This window comes from Oryctolagus cuniculus, chromosome 4 (assembly GCF_051225735.1).
Source record: "Oryctolagus cuniculus isolate XC-2025 breed Fujian yellow rabbit chromosome 4, ASM5122573v1, whole genome shotgun sequence".
Classification (NCBI taxonomy): Eukaryota; Metazoa; Chordata; class Mammalia; order Lagomorpha; family Leporidae; genus Oryctolagus; species Oryctolagus cuniculus.
Window position 1 is genome coordinate 55,095,710 of NC_142870.1, and position 20,429 is coordinate 55,116,138.

A 20,429-nucleotide genomic window follows, 5' to 3' on the forward strand; every position below is an offset into this window, starting at 1 on the left:
TCTTCCTCCCCTCCCTTTCCCTTCCCTTCCCTTCCCTTCCCTTCCCTTCCCTTCCCTTCCCTTCCCTTCCCTTCCCTTCCCTTCCCTTCCCTTCCCTTCCCTTCCCTTCCCTTCCCTTCTATCTGTCTCTCTTTCTTTCTTTATATTTTTCTTTCTCTCGCTTTCCTTCTTTTTTTCTTTCTTTCTCTAGCTCCTTCCTTTCTCCCTCCCTACTTCCCTTCCTCCCTTCCCCAGAACACCTTTATTTAAGGAATACAAACTTAAAGTGATCCCGTAAACTTTATTTAAGGAAACAAAGTTCATAAGTACAACTTTAGGGACATAGTGATTATTCCCATTTACCTGCCCTACAACTCCCACCCCCACCACTCTTCCCCTTCTCTCTCATGTTCTTTTTCTTTTACTAAAATATATTTTAATTAACTTTTTTAAACTTTTTTTAATGAATATAAATTTCCAAAGTACAGCTTATGGATTACAATGGCTCCCCCCCCCACACCGATAACTTCCCTCCCACCCCCAACCCTCCCATTTCCCGCTCCCTCTCCCCTTCCATTCACATCAAGATTCATTTTCAATTCTCTTTATATACAGAAGATCAATTGAGTATATATTAAGTAAAGATTTCAACAGTTTCCACCCACACAGAAATACAAAGTGTAAAACACTGTTTGAGTACTAGTTATAGCATTAAATCACAAGGTACAGCACATTAAGGACAGAGATCCTACATGGGGAGTAGGTGCACAGTGACTCCTGTTGTTGACTTAACAATTGACACTCTTGTTTATGGCATCAGTAATCACCCGAGGCTCTTGTCATGAGTTGCCAAGGCTATGGAAGCCTTTTGCGTTCATCAATTCTGATCTTATTTAGACAAGGCCATAGTCAAAGTGGAAGTTCTCTCTTCCCTTCAGAGAAAGGTACCTCCTTCTTTGATGACCTGTTCTTTCCACTGGGATCTTACTAGTAGAGATCTTTCATTTAGGTCATTTTTTTTTCTTTTGCCAGAGTGTTTTGGCTTTCCATGCCTGAAATACTCTCATGGGCTTTTCAGCCAGAACAGCATGCCTTAAGGGCTGATTCTGAGGCCAGAGTGCTGTTTAGGCAATCCACCATTCTATGTGTATCCTGCTTCCCATGTTGGATCGTTCTCTCCCTTTTTTTTATTCTATCAGTTAGTATTATCAGACACTAGTCTTGTTTGTGTGATCCCTTTGACTATTAGTCCTATCATTATGATCAATTGTGAACTGAAATTGATCACTTGGACTAATGAGAAGGCATTGGTACATGCCACCTTGATGGGATTGAATTGGAATTCCCTGGTATGTTTCTAACTCTACCGTTTGGGGCAAGTCAGCTTGAGCATGTCCCAAATTGTACATCTCCTCCCTCTCTTATTCCCACTCTTATATTTAATAGCGATCACTTTTCAGTTAAGTTTCAACCCTTAAGAATAACCGTGTATTAATTACAGAATTCAACCAATAGTATTAAGTAAATAACCACAAAAATACTAAAAGGGATAAAGTATTAAGTTGTTCATCAACAGTCAGGGCAAGGGCTGATCAAGTCACCTTTTCTCATACTGTCCATTTCACTTTCACAGGTTTCCTTTTTGGTACTAAGTTAATTGTCACCAATCAGGGAGAACATATTATATTTGTCCCATTGGGACTGGCTTAAGTCACTCAGAATGATGTTTTCCAGATTCCTCCATATTGCTGCAAATGATTGTATTTCATTTTTTTGACTGCTGTATGGTATTCTATAGAGTACATGTCCCATAATTTCTTTATCCAGCCTACTGTTGATGGGCATTTGGGTTGATTCCAGGTCTCAGCTATTGTGAATTGAGCTGCAATATACATTGAGGTGCAGACAACTCTTTTATTTGCCAATTTAATTTCCTTTGGGTAAATTCCAAGGAGTGGGATAGCTGGATTGAATGGTAGGGTTATATTTAGGTTTCTGAGGAATCTCCAGACTGACTTCCATAGTAGCTTAACCATTTTGCATTCCCACCAACAGTGGGTTAGTGTCCCTTTTCCCCTGCATCCTCTCCAGCATCTATTGTTGGTAGATTTCTGAATGTGAGCCATTCTAACCAGGGTGAGGTGAAACCTCATTGTGGTTTTGATTTGCATTTCCCTGATTGCTAGTGATCTTGAACATTTCTTCATGTGTCTGTTGGCCATTTGGATTTCCTCTTTTGAAAAATGTCTAGGGCCGGCGCCGCGGCTCAATAGGCTAATCCTCCGCCTTGCGGCGCCGGCACCGGCACACCGGGTTCTAGTCCCGGTCGGGGCGCCGGATTCTGTCCCAGTTGCCCCTCTTCCAGGCCAGTTCTCTGCTGTGGCCAGGGAGTGCAGTGGAGGATGGCCCAAGTCCTTGGGGCCCTGCACCCCATGGGAGACCAGGAGAAGTACCTGCTCCTGCCATCCTCCATGGCGGCCATTGAAGAGTGAACCAACGGCAAAGGAAGACCTTTCTCTCTGTCTCTCTCTCTCTCACTGTCCACTCTGCCTGTCCAAAAAAAAAAATTAAAAAAAAATGTCTATTGAAGTCCTTGGCTCATCTCTTAAGTGGGTGGTATGTTTTGTTTTTGTGGAGTTTCTTCATTTCTTTGTAGATTCTGGTTATTAATCCTTTATCTGTAGCATAGTTTGCAAATATTTTTCCCATACTATCAGTTGCCTCTTCACTTTCCTGACTGTTCCTTTTGCAGTGCAGAAACTTCTCAATTTGATGCAATCCCAGATGTTAATCTTTTTCTTGCCTGTGTCTCCAGAGTCTTCTTCAAGAAGTCTTTGCTAGTGACATTATCTTACAGTGTTTCTCCAATGTTCTCTAATAATTTGATGGTGTCAGGTTGTAGATTTAAGTCTTTAATCCATGTTGAGTGGATTTTTGTGTAAGGTATAAGGGAGGGGTCTTGCTTCATACTTCTGCACCTGGAAATCCAGTTTTCCCAGCACCATTTATTGAAAGGACTATCCTTGCTCCAGGAATTGGTTTTAGATCCTTGATCAAATATAAGTTGGCTGTGGATGTTGGGTTGATTTCTGGTGTTTCTATTCTGTTCCATTGGTCTATCCATCTGTTTCTGTACCAGTACCATGCTGTTTTGATTACAACTGTCCTGTAGTTTGTCCTGAAATCTGGTATTGAGATGCCTCTAGCTTTCTTTTTGTTGTACAAGATTGGTTTAGCTATTCGAGGTCTCCTGTGTCTCCATATGAATTTCAGCATCATTTTTTTCTAGATCTGAGAAGAATGTCTTTGGTATCTTGAATGGTATTGCATTGAATCTATAAATTGCTTTTAGGAGAATGGACATTTTGATGATATTGATTCTTCCAATCCATGAGCATGGAAGGTTTTTCCATTTTGGGGGATCCTCTTCTATTTCTTTCTTTAAGATTTTGTAATTCTCATTGTAGAGATCTTTAACGTCCTTGGTTAAGTTTATTCCAAGGTATTTAATTGTTTTTGTAGCTATTGTGAATGGGATTGATCTTAGCACTTCTTTCTCAGCCGTGGCATTGCCTGTGTATACAAAGGCTGTTGATTTTTGTGCATTGATTTTATATCCTGCTACTTTGCCAAACTCTTCTATGAGTTCCAATAGTCTCTTAGTAGAGTTCTTTGGATCCCCTACAGAAAGAATCATATCATCTGCAAAGAGGGATAGTTTGAGTTCTTCCTTCCCAATTTGTATCCCTTAAATTTCTTTTTCTTGCTTGATGGCTCTGGCTAAAACGTCCAGAACTATGTTGAATAGCAGTGGTGAGAGTGGGCATCCCTGTCTGGTACCAGATCTCAGTGGAAATGCTTCCAGCTTTTCCCCATTCAATAGGATGCTGGCCGTGGGTTTTTCATACATTGCTTTGATTGTATTGAGGAATGTTCCTTCCATACCCAGTTTGCTTAGAGGTTTCATCATGAAAGGGTGTTGTATTTTATCAAAGGTTTTCTCGGCGTCTGTTGAGATAATCATATGGTTTTTCCTCTGCAGTCTGTTAATGTGGTGTATCACATTGATTGTTATGCACACATTGAACCATCCCTGCATACCAGGGATAAATCCCACATGGTCTGGGTGGATGATCTTTCTGATGTGCTGTTGCATTCTATTGGCCAGAATTTTATTGAGGATTTTTGCATCAGTGTTCATCAGGGATATTGGTCTGTAATTTTCTTTCAATGCTGCATCTTTTTCTGGCTTAGGGATTAAGATGATACTGGCTTCATAGAAAGACTTTGGGAGAATTCCTTCTTTTTTGATTGTTCTGAATAGTTTGAGAAGAAATGGAGTTAGTTCTTCTTTAAATGTCTGGTAGAATTCAGCAGTGAATCCATCTGGTCCTGGGCTTTTCTTTGTTGGGAGGGCCTTTTTTACTGTTTCAACTTCTATGTCAGTTATGGGTCTATTTAGGTTTTCTATGTCTTACTGGTTCAATTTAGGTAGGTTGCATGTGTCCAGGAATCTATCCATTTCTGATAGATTTCCCTGTTTGCTGGCATACAAGTCCTTGTTAGTAATTTCTGATGATACTTTTTATTTCTGTGGTGTCTGTTGTTATGTTTCCTTTTTCATCTCTGATTTTATTGATTTGGGTCTTTTCTCTTCTTTTTTTTTGGTTTGTTGGACCAATGGAGTGTCAATTTTGTTTATTTTTTCAAAAACCAGCTCCTTGTTTAGCTAATTTTTTATAATGTTTTTTGATTCAATCCTGTTGATTTCTTCTCTGATTTTAATTATTTCTCTTCTCCTACTAGATTTGGGTCTGGTTTGCTGCAGATTTTCTAGATCCTTGAGATGCATTGAAATCTCACTTATTTGGTGCCTTTCCAATTTCTTGATGTAGGCACCTATTGCTATAAACTTTCCTCTTAACACTGATTTTGCTGTATCCCATAAGTTTTGGTATGTTGTGCTGTTATCCTCATTCACTTCCAGAAAGTTTTTGATTTCTCTTTTAATTTCTTCTATGACCCAGTGTTCATTCAGGAGCATGTTGTTCAGTCTCCATGTGTTTGCATGCTCTCTAGGGATTCCTGAGTTTCTAATTTCTAACTTCATTTCTCTATGGTCTGAGAAGCTGCATGGTATGATTCTAATTCTTTTGAATTTGCTGAGACTTTCTTTATGGCCTAGCATGTGGTCAATCCTAGAGTAGGTTCCATGTACTGCTGAGAAGAATGTAAATGCTTTATGTGTAGGATGAAAAGTTCTGTAGATATATGTTTGATCCATTTGGGCAATAGTGTCATTAAATCTGCTTTTCCTTGTTGATCTTCTGTCCTGTTGATCTGTTATTTCTGAGAGTGGAGTATTGAAGTCCCCCAGTACTATTTTATTGGGGTCCAAGTCTCCCTTTAAGTCCCTTAACAGATCTTTTAAATAGACTGGTGCCCTGTAATTAGATGCATATACATTGATAATTGTTATATCTTCCTGTTGAATTGATCCCTTAATCATTATATAGTGCCCCTCTTTGTGTCTCTTAACAGCTTTTGTGCTAAAGTTTATTTTGTCTGATATTAAGATGGCTACACCTGCTTCTTTTTGGTTTCTGTTGGCATGTAATATCTTTTTCCAGCCTTTCACTTTCAGTCTGCATGCATCTTTGTTGGAAAGATGTGTTTCTTGTAAGCAGCAAATAGATTGGTTTTGTTCCTTAATCCATTCAGCTATTCTGTGCATTTTAACTGGAGAGTTGAGTCCATTAACGTTCAATGTGACTATTGATAAGTAGTAACTTTGCCCTGCCGTTTTGCCAAAGATATTTTCTAATATATGCTTTGAGCTTCCTGTGATCTTTTGCTGTGAGGTTTCCTTCCTTTACCTTCTTTCACACTGATGGCTGTGTTTCTGTGTTTCTGTGTTTCTGTGTGTAACACATCTTTAAGCATCTTTTGCAGGGCTGGTTGAGTGGCGACAAATTCTTTCAATTTCTGTTTGCTATGAAAGGTCTTTATTTCACCTTCATCCACAATTCACAAATGAGAGCTTTGCAGGATATAATATTCTGAGCTGCCAGTTTTTCTCTCCTAGTACCTGGGCTATGTCTCGCCATTCCTCCTAGCCTGTAGGGTTTCTGATGAGAAGTCAGCTGTGAGTCTAATTGGAGTTCCTCTGAAGGTAATCTGACGTTTCTCTGTTGCACATTTTAGAATCTTTTCTTTATGTTTCACTATGGTGAGTTTGATTACAACGTGTCGTGGTAAGGATCTCTTTTGGCCATGTTTATTAGGGGTTCTATTATCTTCCTGTACTAGGATGTCTCTGTCCTTCTCCAAACCTGGGAAATTTTCTGCTGGTATCTCACTAAAAGGCCTTCTAATCCTTTTTCCCTCTCCATACCTTCAGGAACTCCTAGAATCCGAATGTTGGTTTTTTAATAGTATCCTGTAGATTCCCAACAATATTTTTTAGATTTCTAATTTCCTCTTCTTTTCTTTGGTTTGACTGTATACTTTCCTGTGGTCTGTCTTCTAAGTCCGATATTCTCTCTTTTGCTTCACTCATTCTTTTTTTAAGGCTCTCTAATGTGTTTGTCATTTGATCTATTGAATTCTTCATTTCATTATGATTTCTCTTCACTATCACACTTTCCTGTTCTACTAGTTTCTGTGTTTCATTTTGATTCCTCCTTAATATTTCATTTTCATGAGAGAGATTTTCTATCCTGTCCAGTAACAATTTCTGTAGTACAAGCATTTGTTTTGAAAACTTCTAAATGTTTTTCTCACAAATTTTTTGAGATCCATTTCTTGCATTTCTTCCATCTCATCATCTTCATAATCTTCACTTGGGGTGTCTTGTTCATTTGGGGGCATCATAGTGTCTTCCTTGTTCTTGTTTCCTCTGTTTCTGCGTTTGTTGCTTGGCATTATGTAGATATCTTTGGGTTCTTCTTCCCTTGCTATGGTGTTTTTTTCTTGTTATACTATGACTGTATTAAGTGGACTGTCTGCTTTTGATGGAGCCTTAGAGGCTTGAGATGGGTGTGGCCAGAGAGCTCTGTTTGGTTCCTCAGGGTTAAGGGTGTGCCAAAGGTGACACTCCCAGTTTAGGTGTGGTAAATCTCAATCTCTCTCTCTCTCTCTCTCTCTCTCTCTCTCTCTTTGATTCAGAAGGGAAGTAATTCCGCACAGCTGAATGGAATTGAAGGTAGTCAGCTTCTGATCTCTGGCTCCTGTGGATATAACATTTGCCTGCTCTTTCCCAAGGACTACACAGGGAATCTGTGCTTCCCTCAGTGTGGGCTCAAATTCTCCTGCAGTCTCCCACTGGGTTGCCAAGGTTATCGAGTTGTAGTGTCGCTGGAGAGTACTCACGTGAACTCTGTGAGTTCTCTCACCCACCCACTGTCTCTTTTTTCACATTCTCACTTCATTAGCACTACACATTCACTAGGTCCTAATCTCCTATTATTTTACTCCCCCGCTCCCATAGTCAGGTTTTTCTGCTTGGCTGAGAGCGTGCACAGCTCTGAGGTCATGCAGCTTTTATGTATGTCCAAAATGGTGGCCGGCGCCGCAACTCAATAGGCTAATCTTCCACCTAGCGGTGCCGGCACACCAGGTTCTAATCCCGGTCGGGGCGCTGGATTCTGTCTCGGTTGCCCCTCTTCTAGGCCAGATCTCTGCTATGGCCCAGGAGGGCAGTGGAGGATGGCCTAAATCCTTGGGCTCTGCACCCCATGGGAGACCAGGAGAAGCACCTGGCTCCTGCCTTCGGATAGGCGCGGTGCGCCGGCTGCAGTGGGCTGGCCGCGGCGGCCATTGGAGGGTGAACCAACGGCAAAAGGAAGACCTTTCTCTGTCTCTCTCTCTCACTGTGCACTCTGCCTGTCAAAAAAAATGGCGCCTGCTCTTTGTCTTGTTCCCCTTTGAGAGATGAGCGGAGAGAGAGAATCTCGTGTCCGTACCAGTCTCTCTCTCTCTCTTTTTTTTTTTTTCCTCTCTCCTCTAGTTAGCCTGGTGAACTGTCCTCCACAGGGCTTTAAGCCTTGTTCCCTCTAGGCTCCTCCTTCTGCTTTCCTGCCAGTGTCTTCAGCTACTGAGGTTCAGCTCACCTCGTGTTCCAGCACTGGTGTGTAGATTCTGCCACTGTTGTCCTGAGCCGTGGGCTCCCAAGCCCTCCACGCAGGTCCACCATGAATCTCTAGTTCCGGAAGAGTTTCCTCTGCTGTTTCTTCTCCAACTCTTCATGGAACCTGCAGTATCTCCACTTTTATTAAACTGTCTCTTCCCGGACTATCAGTGTGCTCCCTTCCTATTCTGCCATCTTCTCAACTTTTTTTTTTTTAAGATTTATTTATTTACTTGAAAGTCAAAGTTACATAGAGAGAAGGAGAGGCAGAGACAGAGACAGAGGTAGAGGCAGAGGCAGAGAGAGAGAGAGAGAGGTCTTCCATCTGCTGGTCCACTCCCCAGATGGCTGCAACGGCTGGAACTGTGCCAATCTGAAGCCAGGAGCCAGGATCTTCTGCCTGGTCTCCCACACAGGTTCAGGGGCCCAAAGACTTGTGCCATCTTCTGCTTTCCCAGGCCACAGCAAAGAGCTGGATTGGAAGTGGAACAGCAGGGACTCGAACAGGCGCCCATATGGGATGCTGGCACTGCAAGAAGTGGCTTTACCTGCTATACCACAGTGCTGGCCTCTGGACCCAAAGTTGTTTGGGTAACATGAGGGAAGTGAAAATATAGGAATTGATTCTCAGTGGAAAACCAATCAATAGAAAACCAATAGCAGTGAACAATCCTTTAATGTGAAAGCATTATAATGAAGACTGTTTCTCTATGAAATCTGTTCTTGGGTTCTAGATTTTTGACATACATGTCCAAGATGATCTTCAGTGGGCACAGTCCACTAGAATTTTAAAAAAATATTAGCATATATATAACAAAACAAGACTCGGGGGGAGAGAAATCGACTATTTTTGAGTGCTTGTCCACGTCGTTACTACTTGAGTTCTGTGCTCATGGCTTTCTTCTGGAACATGGGAGAGACAACACCTCTTGTTTTATGAGAAATTCTTTGGAATGTTAAGTTGCTATGCTTCAATCTATCCAGGCTTATTGAGCAAATGGAGAGTTACTCCTTATCTTTGGGTGATAACTCAGTGGTGGAACCCAATGTAGCTGTACAATCAGTTAACATCTCTTCAGAAGGCTCTCTGGGCTCCACGAGTGTTCGCTTCTCTGTGGAGAAAGGTGAGCTGTCTCCTGTGCTTGTTCTGCTACCATTGTGAGCAATGCTCTGTTTATGAAAATGCAGACGTTTACAATTCCACCTTTTCCCTTGTCACAGGAAGTAGTGATTCTCTAGTTTCTGGTTCAACATCAGTAGAAACAAACGTGGACGGTCTGAATCCCAATGACAGGACTGAACTTCAGATCTTGCTCAATACGACAAGTAGGTATAAAATTTTGTTATGTGAAAAAGTCATGGAATTAATAACTTAAAATCTGCCAATGGAGAAAAAATATCTATGTCATTTTCTACTGAGTAGTTCACGTTTCAGTATGTTTAGGTTTTGACATATTATCATAATCTCAATTTTTAATATTCTAAATTAGAGATGATTTCCTTTTTTAAAAAAAACCCTTTGAAAAGTAGCAAAATTACAATCCTAAGGCCAAGCACACAAACCTATTTTTTCCAATAAAAACTTTGAAGTATGTGCGTACAAGGGACCTTCAATAGTTCATGAAAATACGTATTATAAAAAATTATGGATGTTCTTTGAAAATTCTTTGCATCAAAATAAAGAAGCACCCTTGTATTTTACAAAGGCTAAAATCACATTTTTTTTTTTTTGACAGGCAGAGTGGACAGTGAGAGAGAGAGACAGAGAGAAAGGTCTTCCTTTGCCGTTGGTTCACCCTCCAATGGCCGCCGCGGCCGGCGCGCTGCGGCCGGCGCACCGCGCTGATCCGATGGCAGGAGCCAGGAGCCAGGTGCTTTTCCTGGTCTCCCATGGGGTACAGGGCCCAAGCACCTGGGCCATCCTCCACTGCACTCCCTGGCCACGGCAGAGAGCTGGCCTGGAAGAGGGGCAACCGGGACAGAATCTGGCGCCCCGACCGGGACTAGAACCCGGTGTGCCGGCGCTGCTAGGCGGAGGATTAGCCTAGTGAGCCACGGCGCCGGCCTAAAATCACATTTTTATACAAAAAAATCAAACACACACATTTACCTTTCTTTTCTTCCCAAATGAAAAAATATCCAGTGCCAGAAGGTACATCTTTTAGAAAGAATAAGTTCATAACAGCCCTGAAAAAGAAGAGTAATATTTATGAATCTGCCTTCTGTGAAATTGTGCTTTATTTGGATATATACTAAATCCAAATCTTTCGTGTTCTTTTATACTTTTTCTTTTAATTTGAAAATACTTCATACATCTAGAAAAGCACAGAAAATGATGTAAGCAGAATCTCTGTGCCTCCCAGCCAGGCAAACAGATGTCAAACTTTGCTACATATTAGCAGTAAGTGTGGGCCTTGGGTTCCAGTACCCCTGAGGACACTCCCATCTAAGGATACTCAAGTCCCTTATATAAAAGTAATTGCACATGGCCTACATGCATCCTCTCAAATCATCTTCAAATTATCTTAATTTATCAATTATCTCTAGATTACTTATGATATCTTATGCAATGTAAATTCTCTGCAAATAGCTGTTACACTGTCTTTTTAGGGACTCGTAAGAAAAATAAGTCTGTGCAGGTTCATTACAGATGCATTTTCCTCTCAAGTATTTTCTATCTGAGGTTGGTTAAATCTGTAGAAGTGGAACTATTAAATACAGAGGGCCAACTCTATTTGATTCAGACGTTTTAAGAATAAAAGAAAGTATTACAGCTGTACCTGAAACTCTCTGCTTGCCTCTTTCCCATTTCTCCTTCCCAGAAATTATATCTGAATTTGGTGTGTATCATTTTTATGGTTGTTTTTGAGTTTTTGCTGCATATTTATGTTTCCCTCAAGAAAACATCATATTGGCGCCACGGCTCACTAGGCTAATCCTCCATCTTGCGGCACCGGCACACCAGGTTCTAGTCCCGGTCGGGGCGCCAGATTCTGTCCCGGTTGCCCCTCTTCCAGGCCAGCTCTCTGCTGTGGCCAGGGAGTGCAGTGGAGGATGGCCCAAGTCCTTGGGCCCTGCACCCCAGGGGAGACCAGGAGAAGTGCCTGGCTCCTGCCATCGGATCAGCGCAGTGCGCCAGCCGCAGCGCGCCAGCCGCGGCGGCCATCGGAGGGTGAGCCAACGGCAAAGGAAGACCTTTCTCTCTGTCTCTCTCTCTCTCTCACTGTCCACTCTGCCTGTCAAAAAAAAAAAAAAAAAAAAAAGAAAAAGAAAACATCATATTGTTGGGAATGTTTTAAATACTTATATAAATGGTACCATGTTGTATGGAACTTGCTTCCTTAACCTTAACATCCTTTTCCAGAGGTTTATTCATGTGTGTTATCAAGCTTATTAACTTTTGCCATTCTGATAAGTGTGAAACAGATATTATTATTTCCCTTTTGCAGCTTGGAAGTTCAATGGCAGTTCATTGTTAGATTTTACTATCCCTTGATTTGAGCATTTTTCCATGTGTTTACTAAGCATTCAGATTTCCTACTCTGTGACTTATCTGTCCAAATACTGTAATCATTTTTATATTGAAATTTTTTTCTTATTGCTCATTATAAATTTTTTGTAGATTCTTCATATTAACTCTTTGTTGGTTATATAAATAGCAAATATCTTCCCTCCAGCCTGTAGCTGATCTTTTCCTTAATCTTTGTAATTGTTTATTTAATTACTTATGTATTCGAGGTAGAAGTGGAGAGGAAGACAGACAGGGAGAGGGAGAGGCAGGACGTGGAGAGAGAGGCTGGTGCTGTGGCACAGTGGGTTAAACTATCTTCTGCAGTACTGGCATCCCATATGGATGCTGGTTCAATTGCTGGCTGCTCCACTTCTCCACATTAGCTCCCTGCTAATGTGATTGAGAAAGCAGTAGATGATGGCCCACATCCTTGGGCCCCTGCACCCACGTGGGTGACCTGAAAGAAGCTCTTGGCTCCTGGCTTCAGTCTGGCCCAGCCCTGACTATTGCAGCCATTTGGGGAGTGACCCAGGGAATGGAAGATCTTTCTCTCTGTTTCTTCTCTCTCTCTCTGTAACTCTGTCTTTCAAATAGTAAGCAAATCTTAGTGAGAGAGCGAGAGAGAGAGAGAGAGGGAGAGAAAATAAATCTCCCATCTACTGATTTACTCCCCAAATGCCTGCAATAGCCAGGGTTGGGCCAGGCTGGAGCCAGGAGTAGGGAACTCAGTCTGAGGTTTTCCATGTGAGTAGTATGGACCCATGTACTTGAGCTATCATTTGCTGCCTCCCAGAGAGTGCATTAGTGGGAAACTAGACTTGAGACTGGACCTGGGACTTGAACCTAGGCATTTCAATATGAGATGCAGATGTTGCAATAGACATCTTAGCTACTAGACCAAACATCTGTCCCCTCCTTAGTTTCAAATGATTCTCTGTTATACCAGAATATTAATTTGTTGTATATCAATGCTTCTAGTGTATCAATCTTTTCTTCTATAGTTGGTACATTTTATCCTTTTAAAAAGAAATCCTTCCCTATCCTAGATTTATCACGTTAATTTCTTGTTTTCTTCTGAAAGTTGTGTTTGTTTTCATATGAGGACACTTCAAAAAGTTCGTGGAAAGCAGAATTAAAAGATATTGTGCATTTTCTATAAATTTTAGGTTTTTAGTGCTCCTAGAATTCATTTTTGTGTTTAGAGAATGGAATATAGTTTTATTCAGTAGAGATAATCAATATATTAGAATGTGTTAAAAGCACCATTTAAAAATATTTATTTGAAAGACAGAATTACAGAGAGAGAGAGGGAGAGAGACAGAGACAGACAGACAGACAGGAGAGGAGAGATAAATTTTCCATGTGCTAGTTCACCACTCAAATGACTGCAACAGCCATGGCTTGGCCAAGCTGAAGACAGGAGCCTGGAGCTTCTTCCAGGCTTCCAATGTAAGTGCTGGGGCACAAACACTTAGGCCATCTTCTGCTGCTTTTGTAGGAACATTAGGAGGGAGCTGGATCAGAAGTGGAGCAACCAGGGCTTGAGCTGGAGCCCATATGGAATACTTGTATCACAGGTGGCAGCTTAACCTACTGGGCCCACAATACTGGCCCCAATTTACTCAAATTAAATAAATTAAGTTGTCACACAGTGCCAACAATGACAAGAAGCAGGTTTTTTTTATCTATTTATTTGAAAGTCAGAGAGAGAAGGAGAGGCAGACAGAGAGAGAGAAAGGTCTTCCATCTGCTGGTTCACTCCCCAATTGGCTGCAACAGCTGGAGCTGCGCCGATCCAAAGCTGGGAGCCAGGAGCCTCTTCTGGTCCTCCCACGGAGGTGCAAGGGCCTAAGAACTTGGGCCATCCTCCACTGCTTTCCCAGGCCATAGTAGAGAGCTAGATCAGAAGTGGAGCAGCCGGGACTCGAACCAGCGCCCATATGGGATGCTGACACTGCAGATGGAGACTTTACCTGCTATGCCACAGTGCTGGCCCCGACAAGGAGCATTTTATGTTGACTGCTCTGTGGTTCATTTACTGATTTTAGTGTCTTTTTTCCTCACAGAAAATGCTCAGACATGTGGCTTTGTGGTGTATCAAAACAGCAAGCTTTTCCAGTCAAAAACGTTTATAGCTAAATCTAATTTTAGTCAAAAAATTATCTCATGTACAACTGATGAAAATGATCAAGATCAGAGTGCATCAGTTGAAATGGTCTTTAGTCCAAAGGTAAGATTTCCCATTAACAGAAATTAAGAATCCAGGCCATTCTCAATTACAAAAGCAGAGAAACTGGGAGAACTATTATTGGAAAGAACCTTTGAAGTATTCATTTAAATCTTCTCACCCACATCTTTTATCAAACTTATTAGTAAAAATTTAAGTAATTTGAATTTTATGTGCTTTTCTCTATCTATAATGAAGACGCTAATGCTTAGTACATATTTAACTGATTTCTCACATGTCTATCACATCCTATTTTTTTTGTACAAAAATAAGTGTTACAAATTCAGTAATTGTGACTGTCTTATCAATTCACAGTATAACCAGAGAGAATTCCAACTCCATTACTACGCCTGTGTCCATTGGAATTTTTTAACAAAGGATTGGGACACATATGGCTGTCACAAAGACAGGACCACTGATGGATTCCTGCACTGTCGCTGCAACCATACTACCAATTTTGCAGTATTGTTGGTAAGATATAAATAATAAACTCTTCCAGACAAGAATTTTCCTTACAACACTTATACTGTGTGCTAATAGGAGATAACTTCGTTGTTTTTTTTTTTTTACTTTTATTTAATAAATATAAATTTCCAAAGTATAACTTTTGGATTACAGTGGCTTTTTCCCCCCATAACCTCCCTCCCACCCACAACCATCCCATATCCTACTCCCTCTCCCACCCCATTTACATCAAGATTCATTTTCAATTCTCTTTATATACAGAAGGTCAATTTAGTAAATACTAAGTAAAGTTTTCAACAGTTTGCACCCACACAGAAACACAAAGTGTAAAGTACTGTTTGAGTACTAGTTATGCTGTTAATTCACATTGTACAACATATTAAGGACAGAGATCCTACATGGGGAGTAGGTGCATAGTGACTCCTGTTGTTGATTTAACAATTGACACTCTTATTTATGGCATCAGTAATTACCTGAGGCTCTTGTCATGAGCTGCCAAGGCTATGGAAGCCTTTTGAGTTCATCAATTCTGATCTTATTTAGACAAGGCCATAGTCAAAGTGGAAGTTCTCTCCTCCCTTCAGAGAAAGGTACCTCCTTCTTTGATGACCTGTTCTTTCCACTGGGATCTTACTAGTAGAGATCTTTCATTTAGGTCATTTTTTTTTCTTTTGCCAGAGTGTCTTGGCTTTCCATGCCTAAAATACTCTCATGGACTTTTTAGCTGGATCTGCATGCCTTAAGGGCTGATTCTGAGGCCAGAGTGCTATTTAGGACATCTGCCATTCTATGAGTCTGCTGTGTATCCCGCTTTCCATGTTGGATTGTTCTCTCCTTTTCAATCCTATCAGTTAGTATTATCAGACACTAGTCTTGTTTGTGTGATCCCTTTGACTCTTAGTCCTATCATCATGATCAATTATGAACTGAAATAAATCACTTTGACTAGTGAGATGGCATTGGTACATGCCACCTTGATGGGATTGTACTGGAATCCCCTGGCACGTTTATAACTCCACCTTTTGGGGCAAGTCAGCTTGAGCATGTCCCAAATTGTACATCTCTTCCCTCTCTTATTCCCACTCTTATATTTAACAGGGATCACTTTTCAGTTAAGTTTAAACACCTAAGAATAATTGTGTGTTAATTACAGAGTTCAACCAATAGTATTAAGTAGAACAACCACAAAAATACTAAAAGGGATAACGTATTAAGTTGTTCATCAACAGTCAGGACAAGGGCTGATCAAGTCACCTTTTTTCATAGTGTCCATTTCACTTCAACAGGTTTCCCCTTTGGTGCTCAGTTAGTTGTCACTGATCAGGGAGAACATATGATATTTGTCCCTTTGGGACTGGCTTAAGTCACTTAGAATGATGTTTTCCAGATTCCTCCATTTTGTTGCAAATGATCGGATTTCATTTTTTTGACTGCTGTGTAGTATTCTATAGAGTAAATATCCCATAATTTTTTTATCCAGTCTACTGTTGATGGGCATTTAGGTTGATTCCAGGTCTTAGCTATTGTGAATTGAGCTGCAATATACATTGAGGTTCAGACAGCTCTTTTATTTGCCAATTTAATTTCCTTTGGGAATAGGAGATAACTTTGGGTTTGTTTACATTGATTCTCTACTCACTTCAAATACAAAGACAGAGTAGAGTGATAGGATTAAAAAGGAAAGACCTGGTTAAGGCAGGTGGAATGGAAGCTTTGCCATATAATGGTCTTAGGATAAGTTCAGCCCTGTGTATTTAATAAGGGAAAGGGAGCCCATGTGTACGTGTCCTGAAGCATCAGGTTGTTATAGCCAGAGGTAAGGCTCTGTGGCTGGGTCATGGGCACAGACTCAGTACATACTTGCTCATACCTGTTTAAATCAGCTACTCAAAACTTTTTTCTACCAGAATCATCAGAGTTGTTAATTTTATTTCCAGAAGATATAGAAAGAAAAGCTTTTGATTTCATTCCATTTGCCCCATAGTTCCTCTGTGTATTCCTTAATTCTTTAATTCCAAAGAAACACTGTGTAAGTAGCTGATAACACTGCTCTGGCATGAAGCTCTAGAGGCATCTGTAAGCTCTGTTCCTGGCCCTGTAAGGAGAGGAGCTTCTGTGTTCTCCATTTCCAAAAGCTTATTTTTTCTGGTGAAACCAAAAATGCTATTTATCTGATCAAGTGTTTTTATCGACAATGAAACGAGGAGGTATACAGTGCTTTCCCTTTATGGAGGGACTCTCAGTGCTGGAATAGCCCAAAGAGAAGCATCTATTTTCACTCTCCACTGGGTGTGATGTAGCCATACAATAGAGATCAGTTGAACCTGCTGGTACAACATATATTATCAAAGCATAGAACTTGGATTTTCAAATTTTTTTGAGATAACTTTAGTTTTCCCATTTTGGTTATCAAATTATTATTTAACTGATTCTGATTATTTATTTTCTAACTTTAATTACAGAGAGATCTTTCTCATTTGGAAGATATTGAAGATAAGACATCATTGTTGATATCTTAAAGTCACAGTATCGTTGATTGGCTTTGGAAAGCTCAAGTTGCTACACATATTACATGATACAGACTATTTGTCGTAGTTCTCTTTCTCCTTTGTTGATGTCAGCTTTTCAGTTGTTTCTCCTTACTAACATTTGAGTCTACTTCAGGGCCTACCTACCCACATTTGTAATTAGCTTAGGGTTGTACAAAAATATTTTTTAAAGGGCTGACGAGTTATATGTAAAATAAGAGCATATAGGCTCTCAGGGAGTAGATTTCTAAGATTTGAAGATCTATGTAGTCCATGATTCTGTGGACATCTACTGAGTAATCTACATGTAAGATATAGCATGAAATGTTTGTTTTATTTTAAAATGAAGTTTATTATTATTTCCTTCCTACAGAAGTAATATATTGTCCTTGCGTAAAGTATGAAAGCTTGTCCACTAAATAGAAATATACTTATGTGGAAAAATGTTTATGGTAAACTAAAATAGTAATCAACATAATCCTGTTAAATAAACAAACTCCAAAATATTTATATAAGAGATATGGATAAATTTTAAAAATTTTTTTTATTTTAGACAGTGAGAGAGACAGAGAAAGGTCTTTCTTTCTGTTGGTTCACCCCCCAAATGGCTGCTACAGCCGGTGCACTGCGTGGATCTGAAGCCAGGAGCCAGATGCTTCCTCCTGGTCTCCCATACGGGTGCACCGCAACAGAACCCAGTGCCCCAACCGGGACTAGAACCCAGGGTGCCAGCCCTGCAGGCGGAGGATTAGCCAAGTGAGCCACGGTGCCGGCCAAAGTATAGATAATGTTTTTAAGCACACAAAGAACTAGCTCCTATAGAGAAAAGACAGGATTCCCAAGGTTAGGGAAGGTGTATAGTAGTTGGCAGTAAAGAATATATCCTTTTATTATGTTTCTTCAGAACTTTCATGTTTTATAAGCAAGAAAATACTGCTTTTATAATTTTCACAATTTAGAAATCATAAACTACAGATATGCAAAAAGAATTGTACCTATCCTCCCTGCCCAGTAACCTCCAGATTCCTAAAAGGGCACACAGGGATTATACTTTTCTATGTGTGTTACTGACATATGGGGATAGATTTAGATATGTTAGATAAAAGTGAGACCTCCTTTCTTAAAAAACTATATACAATTATATCTACAGCTTTCCATGTCTATGAAGATACTTCTGCTTTATCTTTAGCAAATTTGCTTAGATATTCTTGTGTTATAATTACACTTTAATATAATGGATAAATGAAGCAACTCTAGCCAACTTAGATCTAATCTAAATAGGTTTTATTTAGACAATGTCAAAAAGTATATGTATTTTCCTTAACAGAGTTAGGTAACTGTTCTCAGGCCTTTACTTTACATAAACTGCTTAGAGATAAGGGGCTAATTTACTTCATTTAAAAATACATCAAACACTTTATACCGAAGAAGACATATCTAGCAACTTTCCGGTTATTTTGACTAATCTATCTCTTTATGATGTTGACTTTGATTGACATTTCAGGAGTGATTATTTTAAAATGAGTGTTAACTTATTTTTCAGACTTTCAAAAAGGATTATCAATATCCTGAATCACTAAATGTAATATCCAATATTGGATGTGCACTCTCCATTGCTGGTCTGGTTCTCACAATTGTGTTTCAGATTCTCACCAGGTAAGTGCAAAATAGGTGCTTTTCATAAGCAGAACTGCTATCCTGATATAACTTACTCTGAACATATTCCTATCAAAACACACTTTCACTGAACTAGAAGAGAAGATAGATTTAGTTCAACAACCTTAGTTTATAGAGAGGGATACTCAGACTTGAAAGTGCTAAGGCCTATACACAAATAAATGTGTAATTATAAATTGTGGCACATACCTTGAAGGAAAATTGCCAGGTATTGTGATGACAAGTTTATCAGGTAAAATTACTGTGGTCCCAAAGATCATGAATACCTGGATTCCCTATTGTTGAATTGAACCATGTCTACCTACCAATTTGTATAAGCAAGAAATACTGCAAAAAAGCAAATTTTGGAAAATAATTTAAATAAATCAATGTAAAGTTTTCAAATGGTGATGCTTTTTAATGCCTTTAAATTCTATAGTTTGAAAAAAATGTTTAAAATAATTTCCTGTAAACACATACCTCTCTCAAACTTGACCCCTTCATTCAAGGTCCAGTTTTGTTTCTTACTTCTTACTCTTTTTTGTCACATGCTACGTTTTTAGCAACCAGTAATCTCCTATCAGCATGTTCATTTGTTAGTTTATTTGCTTACTGTCTATTTTCCCCATTAGAATGACTCTTATGGCCGGCGCCGCGGCTCACTAGGCTAATCCTCCGCCTAGCGGCGCCGGCACACTGGGTTCTAGTCCCGGTCAGGGCGCCGGATTCTGTCCCGGTTGCCCCTCTTCCAGGCCAGCCCTCTGCTGTGGCCAGGGAGTGCAGTGGAGGATGGCCCAGGTGCTTGGGCCCTGCACCCCATGGGAGACCAGGAGAAGCACCTGGCTCCTGGCTCCTGCCATCGGATCAGCACGGTGCGCCGGCCGCAGCGTGCCGGCCGCGGCGGCCATTGGAGGGTGAACCAACGGCAAAAGGAAGACCTTTCTCTCTGTCTCTCTCTCTCACTGTCCACTCTGCCTGTAAAAAAAAAAAAAAAAAAAAAAAAAGACTCTTATGAGGATAAAGATCTCTTTTGATTTTGTTGTTCCTGTTGGTTTTCCTTTGCTTTCATGGCTGTATCCATGGGGTTAAGGGAAGTACTTGCCCATAACAAATGATTCTCTGTGGAATAAATGGTTTACTGAGGATTCCTACTTGGGCCTCTTCAAAAACTCAAGATGCGTCAGGATAAATGCATATTTCCTCAGAATCATTTATCCTTACTAAATCTACTTTCTCAGAAGTAGAGTTTTTCAAGATCCTGCCATTAAGATTTTTCCTATTGTTTTTTTTAACTTTTATTTAGTAAATATAAATTTACAAAGTACAGTTTATGGATTACAATGGCTTCCCCCCCATAACTTCCCTCCCACTCGCACCCCTCCCATCTACCACTCCCTCTCCCATTCCATTCACATCAAGATTCATTTTCAATTCTCTTTATATAGAGAAGGTCAATTTAGTAAATACTAAGTAAAGATTTCATCAGTTTGCACCCACACAGAAACACAAAGTGTAAAAATACTGTTTGAGTACTAGTTATGGCATTACTTCACATGGACAACACATTAAGGACAGATCCCACATGAGGAGTAAGTACACAGTGACTCCTGTTGTTGATTTAACAATTTGACACTCTTGTTTATGGTGTCAGTAAGCACTCTAGGCACTAGTCATGAGTTGCCAAGACTATGGAAGCCTTTTGAGTTCATCAATTCTGATCTTATTTAGACAAGGCCATAGTCAAAGTGGGAGTTCTCTCCTCCCTTTAGAGAAAGGTACCTCCTTTTTTTGCAACAGTGTCTTGGCTTTCCATGCCTAAAATACTCTCATGGGCTCTTCAGCCATATCCGAATGCCTTAAGAGCTGATTCTGAGGCCAGAGTGCTATTTAGGACACCTGCTATTCTATGAGTCTGCTGTGTATCCTGCTTTCCAT

General features: G+C 40.2%; 1 protein-coding gene across 3 annotated transcripts in view; it reads left to right on the forward strand.

The window, feature by feature from the left end:
- Nucleotides 1–20,429, forward strand: part of ADGRG7 (adhesion G protein-coupled receptor G7) — a 95,376-nt gene that overhangs the window by 38,113 nt on the left and 36,834 nt on the right. For all 3 annotated transcript variants that reach the window (XM_089331565.1, XM_089331566.1, XM_002716610.6), the window contains exons 7-11: nucleotides 9,092–9,231; nucleotides 9,329–9,433; nucleotides 13,685–13,848; nucleotides 14,161–14,316; nucleotides 18,382–18,494. In XM_089331565.1, the coding sequence (XP_089187691.1) occupies nucleotides 9,092–9,231; nucleotides 9,329–9,433; nucleotides 13,685–13,848; nucleotides 14,161–14,316; nucleotides 18,382–18,494 (678 nt within the window). The remainder of the gene's footprint in view (nucleotides 1–9,091; nucleotides 9,232–9,328; nucleotides 9,434–13,684; nucleotides 13,849–14,160; nucleotides 14,317–18,381; nucleotides 18,495–20,429) is intronic.